The 23,065-nt window shown below is 32.1% G+C and overlaps 1 protein-coding gene across 1 annotated transcript; it reads right to left on the bottom strand.

Annotated features, from left to right (window-relative positions):
* Positions 1 to 7,119: 7,119 nt before the first annotated feature.
* LOC117172479 lies at positions 7,120 to 21,766 on the bottom strand. Its single transcript, XM_033360461.1, has 2 exons — positions 21,548 to 21,766; positions 7,120 to 7,593 (listed from the first exon to the last, which is right to left on the bottom strand). The coding sequence occupies exons 1-2, from the start codon at positions 21,642 to 21,644 to the stop codon at positions 7,238 to 7,240; spliced, it is 453 nt and encodes a 150-aa protein (XP_033216352.1). The 5' UTR covers positions 21,645 to 21,766; the 3' UTR covers positions 7,120 to 7,237.
* Positions 21,767 to 23,065: the final 1,299 nt, after the last annotated feature.

Genomic DNA, 23,065 nt, shown 5'->3' on the forward strand with positions numbered 1-23,065 from the left:
TGTGACCCGATGACCCTAAATGTCATTCCAGGGTCGTATAAACTCAAACAAGGTCTAGACGGCTGATCAGCGAAAATATCAGCACGGAAGAAAAAATTCCGTAAACAGCTCCTGGACAAGAGGATGCACGGCATCTTGACATGTCAAGATGGTATCATTTCAACTAAAGCATGCCGTAGCTATATTTTGATTCAAGACATTCTCAATGACAGCTACAGAGCGTGTCATGCACATCGCAAGCGTCTAGGACACATATTATCTAGTTATCCAACTCATGCGGGAACGACTTAAATCAAAAAGCACACTGCGGCACTAAATGTGCTTTATTACATCTTTCTTACTCTTAAACTATTAGTATTAATACCGTCCTGCTAAACGCTCCTAGGAAAATAAAGTCAATGATCGAGAATGAGAAGTGCTGCATATACTGGAACTTTATATTCTCAACAATTATTACTGTTGCGAACTCAAAGCCTCACATAGTTCTCCACGAATTCCAGAAATGAACCATGTTTGTTATCGAGTTTTCCGCACCAGCTGACAAAAACATAATAACCAAGGAGAATGAAATATTCTGTTAAGCTAATCGTCCTCACAATAGTTGCTTTTGGAAGTACCAAGCCTTCACTGGTTAATAGACTGTAAAGAATCCCTGCGTGTCAAGAAGATGCAAAGACTCTTGCGGGTAAAATGCAGATGGCGGTCGCCATTGGTTTGCTCCGTGTCCTCAGGGTCCACGATTGTTTTGCCGGATTATGAGATGCTGTAAGCTCCGGAAGCTAAGATCATGGTTCGTTAAAGAAATCAATTTTAAGGCAACCGAATAATGTACGTCACCCACTCCTGTTCCTTTTGTCCCAGAAGGTAAGCAAGAGCAGGAAATTCACGCAAGGGACTTCGTATAACACTTGGACATAAAGATTTTACCTCTAGATACTTATCTACAACGATCAATATTTGTAGGATGTTATAGGACACAGTACCGACAGACCAGATTCAGTGATCCCTGAAGCGGAGCCTTTTGCAAGGCGCATAAATATCTAATAATTTCGATTTTTCAGGTGACATAACCTCTATTTGTCCTAACTACCAGATATAATTTCTATTATACCGAGTGTTCTCTTTTTTCCGAATTTGTATTTAACATAACTGTCGATTTTTCCGAATTTCCACATAACCTAATATTCATTTGCATGAATTTCCGTTTGTTACATTCTCATCCTAATGTGAAGGTATTGGTTTGATGTAAAATTTTACTTTGTCGGTTTTCATCAAATCTCCACGCTTTGAGACCCCTTAAGTCTGAAAAAATGATTTTTACGAAAGTCTGTATTCTGTAGGCACGATAACTTTCGAAAAACTGATCAGATTTGGCACACTGTTTTAAGGCCTAAAGAGAAAGAACGAGTTGGTGAACCAGCTTTTTTTGATGAAAATTCAAAAAGTGAGCGCATTTTCAAAATTTTTGAAACCACATTTTCTCAAGATTTAAAAATTCTATGTACGATATGCGAATTAGCTTATTAACTCTGAGAGAGAAACTTTCTTCAGACTCGTGAGTCACCCGACATTTCATATGTTATAGAATTTATTTATAACAATTATTAAATGAATTGTTCAATCATTCCTTGTATTCACACCAACTAGTGTTGGCCAACTGTATGTACTAAATGAAAAAAGAACTTTTTCCTTAAATTAAATAGACTGACTTTTAAAAAAACGAGTTCTTACGTCGACAAATGTCCGAATAATGCATTTTTTAATTAAATTTGTTTAACAAAAATATTAAATCAACTAACTAATTATGAATGCTACTGAAATTATCGTAGCCTTCATTTCAATTGCGAGAAAGGCAAATCCCTGCTCTTCCTGGCGCACTACGGCCGAACCACGGTCCAAGGCGGAAAGATTTAAATCATCAAATAATAAATCCAATCTTTTTGTGTCAAATCTTTTACCCATGAATCATAATATATCATTTATACCATCATAAGTGCTAGAAACATAAATATACGACCTTTTTTATTAAAGCTAGGATAGAATAATTATTTGTTTAATTTGATACATAATAGTAAATAATGCACAATATCAAAATTTGAATAAGTTTTCACTTAAAATGTTGATTAAGACTTCAAAGAATATTAACATTTTTGTGATATTTTATGGTTATTTTAAAATAAATTGTCATTTATGTTATTATTTAATGAAATCAGTGGAAAATTATAGAAAAATATTGGAGGCAAGATGTCAAAATTGCGTTTCGTCAAAACTCCATTATTTCTTAATACTTTAATTTATTTTTTAATTTAATTTTTATTTATTTTTTTTTACAGCTTAGACTATAGCCAAATTATTTTGAATGTGTAGAAATAATTCAATAATATAAAAAATTGTCTCGCTAATATGTCTTAACAGCACGGAAAAAGGACGTCTTGCCCACGTCGTAATGATATCGGAAAGATGTAGTTCATTTATTTGCCCTCTGAATTTTCATATTCAGTTAATTAAAACTCTTTATTGTTTTTTATTGTTTTTTTATTGTTCGTGTTCCCCGCTAAACCGGTCAAGATTCATGTATGCATACGTGATTTCCAGTTTTTGGTTTTTAAGGCAAGAGTGGTAATAATTATCTAAAGTAAACATTTTTTTATGATACTCAACTTACAAAATATAAAAGTTATTAGTTGAAAATTTCAAGGATTTTGCCAAGCAGATTTTGAGCATCAGATTACAAAGTATTACTAAAGATTCTAGAAGATTTCAATATATTCTAAAGATTTAAAAGTATTTAAAAGGATTTTTGAACGTTTTACAAAGAATTATCAACGTTTTATGAAGATTTTATGGATTTGAACGATTGAAAAGAGGCGTGTACATTAGGGTGATCCAAAATCATTCCTGTTGAAATTTTTTTTGGATTAGAGGGCATGCCACCCACCCCCCATTTCATGTGGTTGCTGGAAAAAAAATTCCCTCCAAGTTTTAGCCAAATCGGTTAATATTAAGACGTGCCGCAAAGGCCCTGAAAATCCGATAAGATTAACATGGGGAAATTTTGGTTTTCGGAACAATGAGATTCAGGTTTCTGGATTTAAACTTAGCATGTGGAAGATATTAAGAATTCTTTGAGGAGTCTCTAATAAATCATTTCCATTAAATTACTTAAAATTTTCAGCCCCCCCCCCCTCCTTCTGAAGCCCCAAAAATGCCCCAGAAAACTGAAATTGACATTTTTGCCAAAAATTTACATATAATTGCTCTGTTTTCCCCTTTTTTGCCCTAAATTATTTTTTGTGTCAAGTGGAATGTTTTTAAGTATTTTTCAACTAATTAACAATGGTTTAAACAATTTATTTTTGTTTAAATAATTTTTTCTTCTATCACTTATTAAAAGGTAGATTTTATATGTTTGATTGAACAATTGGACATTTTTAGGATTAATGATACTAGTACCTTATTTTGTAATAAATTCTTATTTGTTTAAACAAATTTTGTTCGTTTATACAATTTTCTTCGAAAATAAATTCTGGATAATTCTGTTTTTTCCAAATAATCTGGTAATTTTTTATTTTTGAGAGCAAAATGTTGTGTTTTAATTTCCAGTGACGTTAAAAAAATACAAAGATTTCTAATTCCTTTGAGAATACTAAGAGCTATTCTGCGGGATCAACATAAACAAAAAAAACCTACTTTGAGCTTTCATAGGACAAACGAGTATGTCTATAGGGGTCATTTTAAGAAAAAAATTATAAAAATAATTTCAGAACGACAAAATTGAATGTAATTTTTATAGAATGAAGTCCTACTAAAAAAAAAAATAAACTTTTCAAGACCAATGTAAAACATTTTATGAACAAAAAATTAGTTATATAAAGCATTTGCTTAACGTTTAAATATTTATCAGTAAGCGATATACTTGATTGGATTGAGACAAACATCAGATTTTTAAATCACAATTTCCAATAAAATATTACAATAATATTGAGTATATTTATGAAACAATACGATAATGGTTTAGACAAAAAATTTTGCTCTTTACAATGACAAATTACCACAATAATTGCAAAAAAACAGAAATTTAAAACATTTATTTTAGAAAAAAATTGTTTAAACAAACAAAATTTATTTAAATAAATGCTAAATGCTTGAAACAAATATCATTATTCCTAAAAATGATAAATTGTCCAATCAAACATAAAAAATCTACTTTTCAATAAGTAAAAAAAGCTATTGAAACAAAAATAAATTGTTTAAGCAATTGTTAATTAGTTCAAAAATACTTATATACATTCCACTTGACAAACAAAAATAATTTATGGCAAAAAAGGGAAAAACGGAGCAATTATGTGTAAATTTTTGGCAAAAATGTCAATTTCAGTTTTTTGGGGCTTTTTTGGGGCATTTTTGGGGCTCCACAAGGGGGGGGGGGCATCAAAATTTAAAGTAATTTCATGGAAATGATTGATCAGAGACTCCCCAACAAATTCTTAATATCTCCCGCAAGCTAAGTTTAAATCCAGAAACCTGAAACCCATTTCTCCGAAACCAAAATTTCCCCATGTTAATCTTGTGGGATTTTAGGGCCTTTGCAGCACGTCTTAATATTAACCGATTTGGCTGAAACTTGGAGGGAATTTTTTTTCCGACAACCTCAGTAAATGGGGGAGGGGGCATGTCCTCTATTCGAAAGTCGGTTGTTTGGACCTCCCTAGTGTACATCACTAGTTTAAAAATATTTCACAACAATTTTACAAGGCTATTAAATATTTCTTAAGATTTAAAGGATTTTAAACAGTTTAAAAAGGGCACAGTACACCATATTTCAAAGATTGTTAAACATTTGGAAGATTTGAAAATATTTCACAGAGATTTTAAAGACTTCGATGAGTTCAACGAATAAAAAAATTCACAAATATTTCAAAAAATTTCACAAAGATTTTGAACATTTCATAAAGATTGCAAGGATTTCGAAGATTTGAAAATGGCGTTTACACCAGATTTCAAAATTTTCACAAAGATTTAGAACATTTCCAAAAATTGTAAAGCTTTCAAAGAATTTCAAATATTTCATGAATATTTCAAAGACGTTAAACAATCAATCAGCTTTTAACAAATTTGTGAAGATTTTAAAGTTTTCAATTATTTCAAACTAACACAAAAGGTTTTACAAACGAATTTTAAACGAAGCATTGACAAATACGTCATAAAAATTTTACAAAGGTTTCGGGTACTTTAAAGATTGTAGAGATTTCAAACATTTTACAAAAATTGAGATAGACTCCAAAAGAATTCACAGAAATTTCAAGATTTCACAAAGATTTTAAGTACTTTAAGAGACCTCAACGAATTCACAAAGATTTCAAAAGGTTTCAAAGATTTCATAAAGATTTCAAGGATTTCAAAGACGACTTGTGTTCGCAAAAAATGAGGAATTATTTTATTTATAGCTCTTTTTTCTTATAAATGGTTGGCCTTGAAAATGTATAATAATATACTTGATTTATAAAAAATTTGTATTAAGTTCAGGGCACCCAGAATTTTTTTCCTAGCACTGTTACTTGTATTTCCAAGCCGAATGTGAGGCGGAAACGAGGTGATTTAAAAAAAATGGGCGTATACAAATATTTGATTTATCAATGGTATCCAATACAAATACAACAACAATACACTAATACAAATACAAGAAATATAATTTTCAAGTGTCAATTTTCTATGTGTGCTTATTATCAAATAATGTTTTTATTTTTCGTCGAAAAATTATGTAAATTAGGCTCATGCTGGATATTCAAAGTCAAGAACTAATCCCCTAAATTGCATAAAGTTACACATTTAAAATAATAAAACATTTATAACGCCCGCTTAAGCCTTTAAAATTTTACTCTCACCACTTTGAAACTTTTCGTCCTTTTCGCTGTGAGTGCGTTTACCTTCAATAGTACCTGTAATTTTAAAATGTAGTTGACATTAATTTATTAAAACTTTTTCTTATAAAACTCGTACTTTTTATTAAATAATTTCCGACGTTCATAAATGATTAATCCAGTTATTATTGTAATTACGTTGTCGTCCCAGTGGGCGCAAAATTTGGCGACGTCTTTACGACATCGTTACGACATCTTTGCAACATCTTTACGACATCCTATGTCCATGTCGTTTCGGTGTCTTTGCGATATCGTAAAGACATAGTCAGATCATCCGAATTATTTACGATATCGTAAAGACACCTTAACGACATGGACATAGGATGTCGTAATGTTGTCGTAAAGATGTCGTAACGATGTCGTAAAGACGTCACCAAATTTTGTGCCCACTGGGGTGTTCGCTGGAAGTCGAAAAAAATGAACATCGTTTATTTTTATTATACTGTTGCTGCAACGACTAATACTACAGTGAGTTTGCATTTTTATCAAAAACCATTACGATAAAGCTTGTACACATAACATTTTTAACTGTTGGAGAAGACGCATTTTGGAAAATAAAATTTCCGTTAAAATACCGAAGGTTCCTTCCCAAAGCGGCAAGGTAGTGTCCAGTGTACGATCACTCCCTCTAATATTCTCTGTTTCTGTGGAAGCTTGGAGGCCTCCATTCGTAAACAATGGTAGTGCGCTCAATCTATTGCTTCTGATAGAACTGCTTTTAACTGATAACAAACACCTAACGCTTTCTGAAATCTGCTCAGTCGGCAAAGAAGCACGCGACCGTATCACCTGTAAGGTAGCCGGTAATGCAGATTTTCGCTGCAGCGCTCTATTAGATCTTATCGTGTAGCGACATCTACCCACGGGTTTACGTACTACAAGCTTCAAATTTTTTGCGCCGAATATTTTAAAAAGCGGCTATCAATTATTATAATAAGTAAAATTTTACTTCGAACCAGTCACTTCTGAATGATTCAAATTTGGAGTGCATGCGCCAATAAAACTCTAGTAGAATCAATGTAGAGTAAGAAACAAAAGAAAATGCTTTTTGTATATTTATTTTATTTAATTACATATTTTACTTATTAAAAACCATAATTTTTTATCTGAAGCTGAATCAAAAACTTCAAATCAGGCAATTGAACATTATAAACATTACTATTACATTGAAAAACATAATAGATTCACTTTATTTTCTAATTTCCATTGCTTATATCTTCAAACGAGTGTTTGAATATTTGATGAGCAGAGGTTAGGAAAGTAACTTCAAGGAGGTTCCTCGTTCCTCTCCTCCGTACAGGAACATTATTGCTTACTCATTTAGAGGAAGAGGACGAATTATCTTTTTCTGACTCCACCTCAGGCATTGTTCCATGTATACCATAAGCCGCCAGCTGTGTCTCACTTATGCCATAACGTTTACTAACACCTTGTGCATCACTGTGGATTATAAAAGGTTTGTTACGACAATCACGCATTGCCAAAATAGGATGATTTACAGCATGTGCGTATCCAACGGTGTCCAAATTACGATGTAAAAGTATTATTCGGGTTAGAATTCTTTTCATTTGCCTGCCCACTGGTAGGCTTGTATCCTTGTACCATATATCATCACTTTCTTTTGCAACAATTTCCATTGTCCATTCTCCTTCCAAAAATTTCCTCCCCCAAACTGAAAAAAATAGAGAGAAAGTTTTTAATGTAAATTAATCTGGTAGTGATTCAACACAAATCCGTAACTATGGCTGTGCTTCCGGGTGAATCAAGTGCAATCCAGGGTGTCTTAGACTCAAATGTCCGGACATATATAGCTGTATATAAATAAGAAAAAGAAATCCAAAATTCCTTTCCCAAAAATAAGTTGAGGTTTTAGTTTTTGAGTTATAAAATATTTAGGCTGCACCAATTAGGAGCGCGGTTTAAACATACCTGCGTACGCAAGTGGGAGTCAAATGGAGACTTATTAAGGAGAGCGCCGTGGTGAGGTTAGCAAATGGAGAACAGTGGTCACTACACTACATTGGACTCAAGCTCTCGGGCGCCCGACTTTTTATACCGCTATCCTGCTTGGTCCAGATTAAATATTGTATAACTTAAAAAATCTAATTTCCACAGCTTTTTGGAAAAGGAATTTTCGTTTTATATTTTTTTATTTTTATACAGCCATGTAAGTCCGGAAACTGTCCAAAATGATAGCTATCATAACAGGAAAAATAGAAGAATTTTTCAAAAAAGTTAGGGGAATCAATGCTTTTAAATAATTTAAATGCATAGGTGTCATATTCAATTAGACATAAAACTCCTAAAATTTCAAGTAAAAATTTATTGAATTTTTATGAAATAATATGTTAAATTTCAATCAGTCAAAACAGTTTCATTTTTTAGTTGAATAGTCGAATCCTTAAAAAACCAGATGAATTTTTTATTTTTTTCGTTTTTCATCAAATTTTCAATAAAGAACTTTTTCTCCAAAAAATATGAATTTCCATCAAGGAAAAGATTAATTATAATTTAAAATCAAATATTTAAACCTTTAGGCAAAAATTAAGAATTTTTAACAATATAAATGTATTTTTAACCAAATTGTTTAATGTTCAACATACAAAGAGGAATTTTTAACCAACTAGTTGAATTTTTAAACAGAAAATATTGAACTTGAAGGAAAAAAGGGGCATTTCCAACCAAATTGTTGAAAGTATAACACAGAAGGCAGTTAAATTAAATTGTAATTAATTAACAAAGCAGTTAAATTTCCAATTAAGCTGGAGTAATTCTAAATATAAAATATAACAGTTGATTTAAAGGATGAAATTTTTTTATTTTAGATTAAAAAACAGCTGAATTCAGACAAAAAATGAGCTTTTAAAAAAATAGTTCAATTTTCGATTAAAATAGATCAATTTTAACCTAAGAGTTCAATTTTTAACCAAAAAGGAACAACTTCTTACTAATATATAATATCATAGACTCACCAATGGGAATAACGAGAAATGCCAAAGCGAAGATAAAAGTCACGATGAACCTCATTTTTTCTAACTATGAAAGTGTAAACTCGAAATAAATATTCTTCCAGATATTTCAGTTTATATAAGAGTCATCATTAATCTGTTTTTTTTTGTCATGAGGAAATTATAAAAGTAGGACAAACGTGTACAATTATTTGACTATTGGTACCGTGGTTCGTAGGGGAGGTTATTTTTCTTAGATATTTGTATTTCGTTAATCTGCTTTTTCTCATTTGAAGGCATAAGGAAAGTAGAGTTTTGCAAATAATGAACTGTATTTGTTTCAGATATTGCAGAGTTAAGAAACTCGGATATAGACAATAATTGCTGTGTCATCTAGTTAATCGAAAATATCATCAATGAATGAATTTGGAAACAAGAAGAATCATTTTCTACCAAAAAGAACAAATTTTGAATTAGATACATTCGTTTGCAACCAGAAAAGATAATTTTTCAGTTTACAATACAAATTTCTGAGAAAGTTAGTTTTAAAAAAATTAACTTTCAGAAAAATGCTTGAATTTTCAACTTAAAATAATTAATCTTAAAAAAATGAATTTTTCTAGAAAGAATTCTGAAAATTAAATACACATAAATAAAACTCTTTTCAACTAAAATCTCTATTTTTCATCACACTTCTTGATCTGGAAAGACCACAAATGATTTTATATTACACCTCTTGTATGAATTATTAGTTGACAAAAATGAAGCTTTTCCGTATCATATCGCTTGAATCCACGCAATTTTCACATTTTCATCATTTAGATGACATGTCTTAGATTTTTGTGATTTTGGACTTGTCCAGTTTTCATCATTTCTCGACGTTTTGAGACCCCCTGATAAAGAAAAAATAGTTTTTACAAAATGTATGTCGGTCTGTCTGTTTGTCTGTCGTCTGACAACGCGGCAACTTGCGAATAAATTTTCCAATTCAAATTTCCTTTTTTTACACTAGTCTATGCTCTAAAAATACAGGTCAAATTCGCGAATCAACCTTCTACCACCAATATTTATGGGTTTAGCAATAGAAAATGAACAGAAAAACGTAATAATTCAACGTTTTCAAAAAAACTGCGCAAGATGAAAAAAAATACAAAAGACTAAAATTATTTACTTTCAAAAGTTCTACAAAATTGCTCTAAACTATCTTTTAATAGCGATAACCATTTTTGTTTTAAACGTAGAAAATGCAATAGGAAAGTCGAAAATTCAAATTTACAGTCACAATCCGCAAAGAAACGTTAAATGGTCAACAGAAAAATTACTTGTCTCGAATAAACCTACAAAATTGGTCTTGACAATTTTTCCATAGCGCCCATAGTCTAGCAGAAAATTCTGAATTTTTTCATTCTCTACATTTAAATGGAATGACATAAATTTGTGTGATTTTGCACCTATCCAGTTTTTGTCATTTCTCGACGTTTTGAAACCCACTCAGTCAGAAAAAATAGTTTTGACAAAATGTCTGTCTGTTGGTCGGCTTGTCTCTCTGTTCTTTGACGATGCGATGACTTTTGCTGGAATTTTTCAATTCCAATTTTCTTTTGCACACAAGTGTCTTTGAATGAAAGAAATATTCATAGAAGAAAAAGATTTTGTAACCCAAATGAATGACTGATTGTTCCAAATGAATGTTCCATGAATGGGAATTAATATTTCTTTAAAATAAGTAAATGTGAATTCATGGAAAGAAATATAATTTACAGCCATGCAAATATTTTATGAGTAAAAAAATATACTTCCCCGCATACCATTTTCAACTGTGTAAAGCCAAAAAATATCCCACTGATTAAAAAAAAATTCTGTGGCCTAAACAATGCGCGAGTTCAATTAAGTAGTTTCTACATCAATTGCAGCACATAGTTGCTTCAATACACAACTGCATTGTTTCAGGTTAAATTATAATTAACATTGGTTTTATCATATATGCATATGTAATTTAAACAAATCAGATAATTTAAAATCTGTATGAACCTGAAACAGAAAAATTCTCTGAAAAATCGACCTCTAGCAGAAATCGAACTTGTTTTCATCAAGTGTAAAGTCCACAGCGATAACCACGACACTGTCGCAACATGAAAATTTTAAGGCAGAAAACCGTATTTAACCCTCATCATAAAAGCCAAAGAAATATTTCCTCAAATCGAAAACATGGATACTGAATTTAACAACATATTTTTTTAATCTAAAGAAGTATTTCGTAGAAAAAAACTACGCAAAATTAATAAATGTTTGATTTAAAAAAATAATTACTTCGTTGGAATAAATGTTTATTTGTTTTGAATAATTTAATTCTAGTAATTAAATAAAACCTCCCGTAGGGGCTGTAAGACCTTGTAATTGGTTGAGAGGCTTAAGCGTGTGGGGCCTAGGGGTCAAACGGACCTCGGCCTGCATGCGTACACTGAGAGAACTTCGGTGTAGCTTCTACACTCCAAGTATAGGGTGAGCTCTGAATCACGGTAGCGAGCGCGACAGTTTTGACTGGAGTAGCAGCTACTCCGATTAGAGCGAAAGACACACCGGCACAGTGTAGACGGCACGCTAGTTAGTCGGTATAACCTATAGCTGCGTGTCTGTCGCTCTTTTCGAAAGGCAAAAAGAGTAGCTGCTACTCCGATTTGGTATCTTGCGTGCACTCATTAATTGACGCTGTTGTCGCTCGCATCCAAGTGCACCATATACACTGAAGTATGTGTGTACACAGTGTATGGATATAGATGACAGGACCCATATAAACGGGCTCTCTTGGGTGATTTTAAAAGGATCCCTATAAACAGGCTCTCCTGGTAAGCACGATTGTAGTATGATAGAAGGGAAAAGGGACTAGCTAACACGGGCCATCTGGATCCCTGAGTCGAGATCTCTCCCGGACCGATCTCTAGTTTTTATAATCGGCACAGAAATGATCTGAGGTTGGCACAGCGACCAAGAAACAGCCCCCCGTTGGTATGGTGGCCTGTAAACGGGTATTAGTTGAGTTTTTCGTTTACCGCGACAAACCCCTAAGACATGAGTGTAGAGTGATCGTATCCGTGGCAATTTGACACCTAGGGGTTACGAAGGTGTCCTAACGGCCTCTCGGAAACACCGGACAATCTCCCCGAGTAATTAGTCTTACCCTTGTATGCAGGATTCTGCAGAGTCGAACCTTTTATTTTCCTAGCTACTTGTGGGAACCAAAATGGATCATGTAAATTTAAATTTCGATAAAAGAAGGAGACAGGGAGGTGGCGGAAGGTGAAAGAAGTTAGATTCAAGTGGATCTAAGATAACCCTTTCCTCCCAATCTGCCTCTCCGGAAAGCCAAACTCAAACAGTAGCTGGAAAGTCGGCGACTATAACGCCGATAATTGGCACTGAAACACAAAAGAAAGGAAGCGGCTGAAAGGGCACCCTAAAGGGAAGAAGAGGGCTAAGTCTGTGAAGAGGCATAAGGCGGCATCCGGCGAATAGGGACGAACAGAAAGGCTACCTGGAGGGCGCTCGAAAGAGTGTCCCCATATCAATGGCGCATCTCTTAAGGTGGATGGAGTTTAGTTGTTCCAAAAGATGTTTAAGGCTACGGCGTGGTTTCCAGGTAAACTGGAAGACCCGTCTGTGGTCCTTCGTCGGTGGGAGGGTTTCAAAAACAAGTCCTTCTACCACTTTGGACAGGTCAACTTTAAGGTTGCCAGCCTGGGGCAGGAGGAGCCTGTCGGTAGACAAGAAGATCGTGATCAGAACTACATTACTGCTCCCGGTCTAATCATTACCCAAATTAACTTGCAACACAACAAAGGCGCCTCTTAAATTTTGCAGAGGGGCATGGCTGCGAGGCATACAGGTAACTCACTAATCCAAGAATACTCGTTAATTCGAGATACAATTAGGGATTTAAGGGTGCTTTGTTTTTGTTAAAGGGACCCCAAGGCGGCCAATCCAAGGGCTTCTAAATTGGCGAAGGCAGTCAACGTCGTCTCGCTGCTTGATCTATGTTCTAGAGACCTGAAGTTGAGTCACGGATCTGAAAGAACCAGGAAGGCTAGTCATGGGATCACCTTACGTTCCATATGACAGCGATACCGATTCACCAGTGGAGGTACGTACACTGGTGGAATACTGCATGGTAAGGGGTCTTCCTCTTCTGCTGGGGTGCGATGCTAACTCCCACCATACTTTGTGGGACTGGGCGGGCATCAGCTCAAGAGGTAATGATCTACTGGAATACCTAATCACTACTGATTTCGATATTCTTAAGTCGACGAACACCCGATCAGGGAGGAACTCATTGACATCACTATCTGTACCCTTAGTTTTAGAGATAACATCAAGAAGTGGAGAGTCTCAGATAAACCCACTCTTTGAGATCACTCACAGATAGAGTTCGTGTTGGAATCCACTTTACTGTAATGTAAATAGGTACTTTAAAGCTATTAACATGAGCTTCGGACTAGACAAGTGTGCCTGCGTCCATCTACACCAAAGAAGACTAGAAAATACATCAACCCTTGATGATCATGATATTCAACTCATTGGTGGAAATACCGTGCAATATCTTCGTAATAGCGAAATATATGCATATCTTGGAATACCGCAAGCAGATACCGAAGATGTGTGCCTGTTAAAAACAGCTCTTAAAAAAACGAATCGCAAAATTCTCAGCAAAATTTGGGCTTTCGAATTATCTGAAAAGAATATGATCGAGAAAACCAATATTTTGGCCGTTCCTATACTGCTTTACATGTTTGGTGGAGTAAATTAGAACGTCGATTCAGGCGGCACTACACATGACCGAGTATCATTAACACCTTTGTTGCTTAAAAGTCGTGAACAGGAAATAGAACATTCGCTTCAACTAAATGAATATGCTGACCAGCGTTATAGACACCTTAGTTCACCGTGAGCGCATAATGACTGTACCTGTAGCGGCACTAAAAGTATTATATTACCATCTTCGACATTTCTATCGTGTTGTTATAATACTTATTTTGCCTTACGCCCAGGGGGCACTGAAGTCCGTGGTAGAGAATGATCAGTGTAAGATCTACTGGAATTTCTCATTTTCCATCACTCAAAGTATCAGTGCTACAAAGCCTCATATTGTCCTCCAAGATCTGAAGACCAAGATCATATAGGTGATGGAATTCTCGGCGCGAGCCGCTGATAATATCACGGCAAAGGAGAAAGAGAAACGGGCGAAATATCAGGCTCTTCTTTTTGAGCTAAGCAGGCTGTACCAAAACTAAAAAGTCCATCTTGTGCTTCTCATATATGGCTACCTTGGAGGTATGAAAGGTTCAGTTCCTAGCTAATTAAAAAAAACCCCGGCTTGCCAGCATCAGGCTTAGACGATCGCAAGTCACATGCAAAAGACTGTTCTTATTGGATCACTGCATCTGATCCGAAAACACTGTTCTTCCTAATATTGTAAAAAGGTTTGTAACTCTAAAAAGGTATCCAGAGGTGACACTTTCACCCCTAACTGTTCCGTCTTCCGTGTAAGGCCATCCGCGGCTGGATACTGCACTCTTGCTTACCTCCTGGGATAGTAGGAGCAGAAGTGGATGGCGTACACGTTCGAGTTGCATCACAAAAATTCAGCGATTGACATGGCAGTTTAACCACGACATGTCAAGGGTAGGGGCGTTATAGATGTCACAAAAACCGTGTGAGTCACAAGGCATGCAAGACTATTTTAACAGCACACGAAATGTTGCGCTGTACAACACCATCTAGAAAGCGAATCTTGACTAAACGCCCTTAAATTTGTCCTTATATGGGGCCGTAAATGTCAGGACAGAAACCATGCAGAAATTTGAAATACAATGGAGGGCGAAAGTTATCCACTCGAAATGGGCATAACAAATTGTAATTAGTGTCAAAAATATGACGTTAAGCCATTAATGATGTCCTCGATTTGCACAAGAATGAACGAAATCAAGGGAAAAGCTTCGAAAATAGAGCTAAATGAAGGATCGCTGGAGCAAAAGCGATTGAAGACCAATGATCTGGACCTCTTAGAACGCACTGTTTATGCTTGGCTGTGCGAAAAACGAATGGCTGGTCAACACGTGTCAGGAAAATTATAAGCTAAAAAAGCTTTGATGATGTTTGAAATTCTGCAAAATGGTGGCTCAATCCTGAAGGAAGTCAAGTTCAACGCTAGACAAGGCTGGCTTGATAGATTCAAGAAACGCCATTCTATTTGAAACGAAACTGAAGTCCCTGGCCATAAACAGAAGAAGGAACGCAAAACAGTGATGTTGTGTGCAAACGCGTCCGGCTCATTTTGCGTGCCTCCATTTTATGTTGGTACCGCTCAAAAGACCTGATGTTTTAAAGCTGACACCAAATTTCTTTCCGAATACAGAGGAACCAAAAAATCCTAGATGACGAGGGAAGTTTTTTTGAACTGTCACCAAAAAATCGTTTTGAAAGCGGTTAAAGCCTGGAAGCCCAATGAGAGGTATAACAACAATTTTGCAATTAAGACTAAATTAACGGCTTTCCATCAAAACCATTTTTCTCAATTCTATAATATTATCTGCACTATTACAGGTTCCTTCTGTTTCTGGACAACTCGAGAACTCATCTTTCTGCTGAGGAACTAAATAAGATCGCCGAAGAATGTTTTGTCGTGTTTTTCCCACCTAACTGTACGATTCTCATCCAGACGATGGACATGGGAGTTATTTCTGTCACGAAAAGGCGTTACAGGACAATGTTTCTTCAAGAATTGTTGGTCTTCGAGTGCAAGGACAAGAACGAAGTGGAAAATTTCGTCAAAAAATGGGATGTGCTTCGAACGATGCAAATTTTCACTCATGCTTGTTAATCGCTTACTTCAAGCACTTTAAGAAATGCCTGGAATAATTTTTTTTCATAATCCAGTTGAGAAGAATTCAAGCAATCAGAGACTCGTCCAACATGCGACCGGTCTTGACACGATTTTGGATGTGCTTTATAATGTTCCAGCAGCGGAAAAAATCCCTATATCAAACGCTGATTGAATATAACGAATCCTGAAAGCAAAGACGAGTCCAAGAATAAAGCTGAGGAGCCCAAAGAATAAGAGGGAACGAGTTTATCGAACATTGTGGTGCGACAAACCTCTCAAGTCATTCTTGAATATAGCAGAGAAGTCGAAGATTTTACGGATAAAGAACGTGCGGCGTTTAACAGATTAAGAAATATTGTCTTCGACTTACATCATGACTAATAAGAGTAGCCTTTTTTGGAATTTTTTTGTATTCTTTTGATTTGGAGAATAAGGGTTTTTTTTGCAGAAGTTTGGTACTTGTTCCTTGAAAAAGGCTGTTATTAGAAGTGTAAAAACTCTTTTAATAAAATACGGATTGTTCGCTTTCGTAACTTTTTAAGTTAATATATACGTTAAAAATAAGGATATTTTTATATTGCCATCTACTGTACCTTTTTACATACAAAAATATTTTTGATGTAAGTACAAATAGATTGATGCATTTTGCGATATTTTTTTTCTGTGAAGAATATCGGGAAAAATAATTAAAAATAAGGTTTATTAAAGAAAGAAAAAAAGATAAATATGAATGCTTATGAAATCATTGTAGAACGAAAAAATCTTAGATTGAACTCTAATTTTTTATTTGAATTTGTAACCAACAATAGTTAAGATTTTAAACTATAAAAAATCAATTTTGAACAAAAAATGGAAGATACATTTTCACAAAAAAAAAAAATGAATTTTCAATCAAAAAATTTCTTACTGATTATTACAATTTTAATTTATTAAAAAATTCTATAATAATAATTTTATGAAATTTGTAGATTTTTGGGAGAAAACTTATTTATCTGAATAGGAAAATATAGATAGAAAATAAAATTGAGAAGTTTTTAAAAATTTGTCTCTTTGGCAGAAAATTCATCTTCTGGCATGAAAATTTAACTATTCAGTAAGAAAACGGATCTTTTTAGGTGAAAAATTCACTTATTTTGTTTAAAACTCGGGATTTTTTAAATCCAAATTTCAATTATTTGGGTGTAAAATGCATATTATCGGTTTTATTTATACATTTCATTCTATTATACTTTTTGTCGAGAATATATATTTTTTTTTTAAAGATTCATGAGCTTGGGTGAAAATTTAACTTTTTTGTTAAAAATTACTTTTTTTGTTGAAAAATTCCTTATTTCAATTAAAAATGTAATAATGAAGTTTCATTTTAATAGACCATACATTTTTGCCAGTTCTATTATACCCATAAATGTGAAATTCTTAATTATGTGTGTAAATTTGACCAAATTCTTTCCCGCGAGTGTTTCAAATTACTCAATCAGCATTGAGAAAAAGTGAAAACAACACTTTCGAGATTTTTCTGATACAAAAATAATTAAGGGTTGGTAGAAAATTACTTATTCGATTTTTCGAGATATTTTATAATTCTATAGTCAAAAAAAAATAATTTTTTATTGCAAAGAAAAATATTTAGAACTCATATAATAATTTTACAAAGTAATAAACATTGAAATCGTGAAAACTTGAAAATTTTAATAAAACGATGGGATGGTGTCACATTTTTAGGTTTATTTAAACAATAAGGAAGCGATAATCTGAAATTCCGAACTTGACAGTCTGTCCCCAATTTGAAAACACTGTCTTCCCTGCTGTTTGAGCAAGGTTCAGAAAAATAAGAATTTTTTACAATCTTAAAAATATAATGGAGCAGTATGGGATCAATATGGAGTGCTTCATAATTTTTAAAATTTGCTGCTGCTGTATAATTTCCTCATTAACCATAGAAAATTTCAATTTTCTAGAAAAATTTTTTAACATTATTTGCCTTAAATACATTCTTCTAAATAAGTATGACACCATGTCATCAAAAAGTTTTAGAGAATCCGTAATTTGAAAAATAGAAATGTTTAATGAAAGAGCGCAATCTTGTAGCATTATCAATACTGTTGTAAGAATAAGTAAGTCATACTATGAAATTGTTAACATGATGTAGCATGTCTCTAATATAAAAACATTGTCTTCTCATTCTTTGAAAAAAAAATTAAACAACAAAATTAAGCAACAGCATGTATTAACAATTAAAAATGTTGATAATTGTAGCTTTTGAACAAATTAGTTGAATACTCGACCAAAACAGGATAACTTTCAAATCCAAAAGAAAAATTTAAAAAAAAGAGTTAAATTTTCAACCAAGAAAGATTTTGAAACCCAAAAAAAACGAGTTATCGATAAAATAAGTGAATATTCAACTAAAAAAGATCAATAACAAAGCCACACAAAAAAAAAGTTTGCGGATCTGGTAACAAGACACAAGTATTCCTATGGATTTTGGGGAATTTGAATTCAGCGCCCCAAAATCCATTGGAATACGTGTGTCTTGTTACCAGATCCGCACACTTTTTTTGTGTGGCTGTGTAATCTAACGAAAAAATGTATATCAAAAGTTGTAAATCATCAACCGGAGAAATTAATTTTGAATCAAATAATTTCAAGCAAATAGTTCAATTTCCAACTGAAGAAGATAAATGTTCAACCCAACATGAAATAGTTCAAATTTAGGTTAAAAAATGTTTTTTAACTATAGTGAAGAATTGTCAACCAGAAAGATGAATTTCAACAAAGTAAATTCATCTTCAATCAAGTAGTTGAGTTTTGAGCCAAAGAAGTTTTTCAGACCGTGTTTACGAATAGCGAAAGTCTTAAAAATTGAATTCAATTTACGTGATAAAATCAAAATAAAATTTATTTTGATAAATGTGAAGAGACACAGGTACAAAAAATAACCGGGATATTTTTATATAGTTTTGAAAATGTTTGTATTAGACATGTGTACAAACGAAACATGTAATTTAAAAATGCTTCAAATCTAATAATAAAAAATTAGCATTTTCATAATTTGATCATTTAAAATTGAACAATTTCCAATTTATTAATTTTCAATTTTAAATCTTTGAAAATGAACGAATTTTATAATAAAGGTCTTAAAACGCAGCTACTTAAAATTTATTTAACAATAATTGGTTATAGGAGAAAAGCTAAACGTTTTTCTAAATTAAACATTTAAATTTTACGCTTTTAAATTGCGAGCTTAACTTAAACTAATTTCCAATTATCGAGTTAATTATATTAACATATTAATAAACCTAATATCTTGTAGAATTTTCAATGGATATTAAATATATTTTTAAATATATTTAATGAACTTGTTTAATTAGACGAAAATTGAAACCAGGCATGATTTGCAATCTGATCTTAGTGATATTTGTCGATTGAATGCAAATTTAATCAGTTTTAGAAATGAAGCAATCTTTAATATCCACGAAAATGTAGCTTTTAACAGTTCGGCAAACTCGAGCGCTTTTTTTAGTAAATGTTAAATATTTTTTTCTTTAAAATTAATGTCTGTTCTGTATATCTGCCTGTTTCCACAATCACTTTAAAAAAAATCTATTAGATTGGACTTTGGTACACTCATTTATTATCCTAAACTAAAGGTCAAATTCGTTATATAGTTATTTTAGTTAAAAATGCAAAAAATGGGCACATTTTAAATATTTTCGAGAACACTTTTTGCAAAATTCGAAAATTCTCTGCGCGGTTATTTATAGTATTCAAAAAGTCGAACAATTTGTACTTATGAGTTGTTTCATAAAACCAAAAATTACCACCGTTATAGCATTTACAAAAAAAAACACACGAAAATGACTATTTAAAGCCAAAGAACGCACGATATGAAAAAAGTAAAAAAAAAAAATAAAAATGTTGCCTTTTGAATGCCATACAAGAATGTTATAACAACTTTTTGAATTTTCTTCAAAAATCAAAAATCTAAATTTTGACTTCATACAAAATAATTAAAAATCCAAGAATTACATTTTTCAGCCAAACTATGCAAAATAGATAAAAGATTAGACGCCAAAAATTAGGCATTTGGAAAAGATCTACAAATTTGTTATTAATCACTTTGTGATAGTTTCGTGTGTGGTATTTCAACGAATTTCATTTTTTTAATGTTTTTTTTTAAATTAAAACCAAAAACAGAACTATCAAAAAATTATTCATGAAAAATAAATCATTTTTACATTCTTCTCAGAGAAGGTATTAGATTTGTGTAAAATCCCCCCCCCCCCCCTTCTCAACAGTTTTTGTCAAATGTCCACGTTTTAAGACCACTTGAATCCGAAAAACAGATTTTTACGAATGTGTCTGTCTGTACGTATGTCTGTCGGTCTGTATGACAGTCTGTCTGTGAGCACGAAAAGTTAAAAAAAGCTATTAGATTGGCCTCTGGTACACTCTTTTAGTGTGCTAAACTGAAGTTCCAGTTCGTTAGCCAGCCATTTTCGATAAAAATTCAAAAATTGAGCGCATTTTGAATATTTTTGTGACCACTTTTTACAAAAATTCAAATTTTGAGACGATACAAAATTTTGGAAAGTCCATAAATTACATTTTTTTATTTAACAATTTCACAGTATTTTAAAGATGTTTAAATATATAAATGCATTTTCGAAAGGTATATATATATATATTATATATATGCGTGTGTGTGTGTGTATACAAGAATAACAAAATACAAAAATTTGTACAAAAATGTAAATAGTGAAAAGTTTAATAAAAAGAATGCAATGGTGTAAGATTTTCTGTTTTATTCAAACAATTATTTACTAATTGCGATACTTGTAAAAAAAACGTAACCTCCAGCAAGGCTTTTTTCTTCCAGTTATTCTTACTCAAATTGATGACATTCAAATCACGACATGTCACACTGAATCTATTTACCTTGCTTGATTCACGCTTCGTGTTATTTTATTCTTTAATTATTTCTTGATATTTGATTCGCCACGTTTTTATTTAATATTATTGAGGAAATTTGAATTAAATTAAATTATAATTTAGGAAATTAATATTTAAGAATAACTTCGCAACTTCCTAAATAAATTTTTTTCTAGAAAAACGTAGCAGGTAGAATAGGATCGATCAGAAAATAAAATTTTAATCTTCTAATATATTTAACATAGAATCTTTTATAAGCATAGTAAAACAGTATTTCAGACACGAGTTGAAAATTTTCAATTTTAAACATTTATTTTAAACAAACAAAGGTCTTCTCTGCTATGAAGGATGGCTTTTTAACAAAAAAGTGTCATGGCTTATATTTTATTCAAAAAAGATTAAATTTAAACCAAAGAAGAATTTCTAAACCAAGCAGACGACTTCAACAAATAAAGATTTTTCACTTAAAAAATAAATAAAAGTTTATCTAAATTGTTGCACCTTCAAGCCAAAAGAAAATTTTTCCTACAAAAATTTAATTCACGAACAAGAAATATGACTTTTCAGCAAAAATTAATTTTTCACAAAACTGATGTATTTTTGATCAACGAAAATGAAATTTTAAACTAAGAAAATTATTACTTTACTAAACAAGGAGCATTTTACACTAAAAAAGATCAATCTCAAAAGAATTGAAAAGTTACGGATGTAAACATTCAGGGACGTGTAAACCGTTTCCGGTAGATTTTACTGCACGGTAAAAAATATTTTTTTTTGGTACGGAGACAAGGACCAACTGAATATTTAACGGAAATGAGGAAGAAACGTTATGGATACGCTTTAAATAAATGTTTCACCTGCTTACGTACTGTAAACGTTTGTGGTCCGTTGAGCATCTCGTTTAGAAGGAGAGCTTTGTCTTGAATAATCAGTCAAGATACCAGGTCGCTCACTTGATTGAAACATTCGAAGACAGCAATAACCAAAAACAAATGACTCTTTTCAACAAAACACTGCACGTCAACACTTCAAGTGGAGAAGCACAGACTTTTGCCTATTGCGCAGTTTCACAAGCAGTCGTAGAAATAAGTTATTCAACAGAAAATAACTTCCGTTTATAGATATTAAATACTCTGAATAAAATTCCACAACAATCCCTCTAGGCCGAATTTCCATTTGCATTTTGTGTTAATTGTTATGTTATTAAACAATTTAAGAAAATAGGATTTTCCAATGTATTATTATTTATCTTTATCTAAACCAAAGAAGAACAACAGAAATCAGTAGAAATTAATGCAAAGACACAAATATCGTAATAATAAATTATTGCAACAAGAAAGTCACTGTTATAAACAAATTTTATAAATAAAAATACATTTATAGAACTTTCATATGATCAAATATCTTTTTTCAAGACAAATCATCTTTAAATACAACACAATTTTGTTTCACATTAAAAATGTTGTTAGGCAATAGTGTGACTCACTGTTCTTAACAAGTTAGATAAACAACTGCATTATATGGGTACGTTTTTGGAGAAAGAAATTATTTTTCCAGCAACTATTCTTCGTGAAAAAATCATTTTTTCTGTAGAAACAAACGAATATTATTCAATTGTTTATATAATTTGTCAATAACAATATCTAATACTTATTCTTTACAACATTTTTAATGTGAAAGAACATTTTAGTGGTTTTAAAGCTGATTTTTTATGAGGAGAAAATATTTAATCCTACGAAAGTTTCATAAATGTATTTTTGCTTATAAAATTTGTTTATAACAGTAACAGTTTTGCTTAAATAATTTATTTTTAAAATATTTGTATCTGTGCATCAATTTCTATTGTTTTATGTTTAATATACTGGCTTACAAAAAGATAAAAAAAATAATACATGTGAAATCCTATTATTTCGAATTGTTTTATAACATAAAATTTAACACAAAATGCCTGGTTCTGTTAAAAGATCAAAAACTTCTTTTTGTTTCTCATGGCGTTCATCGTCTTCTTTAATAATCTTTTAAAAAATTATTATGAAATTTCTTCTAAAAGTACTAATTGAACAAAAACATTGAAAGGATTACATTAAAGTGTTTTCGAGAAAATAGACTTTCCAGATTTTTATGAAAAACGGAGTCAATTTATCGATTTTAAAACATTTTTTAATATACTTTACTGGTTTTTGATATAACAAAATCAACGCTATTGAAAGAAAAAGATCATTATTGGAAATAGGTCGAAAGTTATAGGCTTAAAAAAAATTTTTTTTTTTTTGTTGAAAAAAAATCCCAAAATGAAAATAAGCATAACTTCGCACAACATTCTTTTTTGCGGGCAAATTAGGTTAACAAAAAAATTATTCTACTCTCCTCGTAATTCTTAAGAACAG

This window comes from Belonocnema kinseyi, chromosome 1, assembly GCF_010883055.1.
Source record: "Belonocnema kinseyi isolate 2016_QV_RU_SX_M_011 chromosome 1, B_treatae_v1, whole genome shotgun sequence".
Taxonomy (NCBI): Eukaryota; Metazoa; Arthropoda; class Insecta; order Hymenoptera; family Cynipidae; genus Belonocnema; species Belonocnema kinseyi.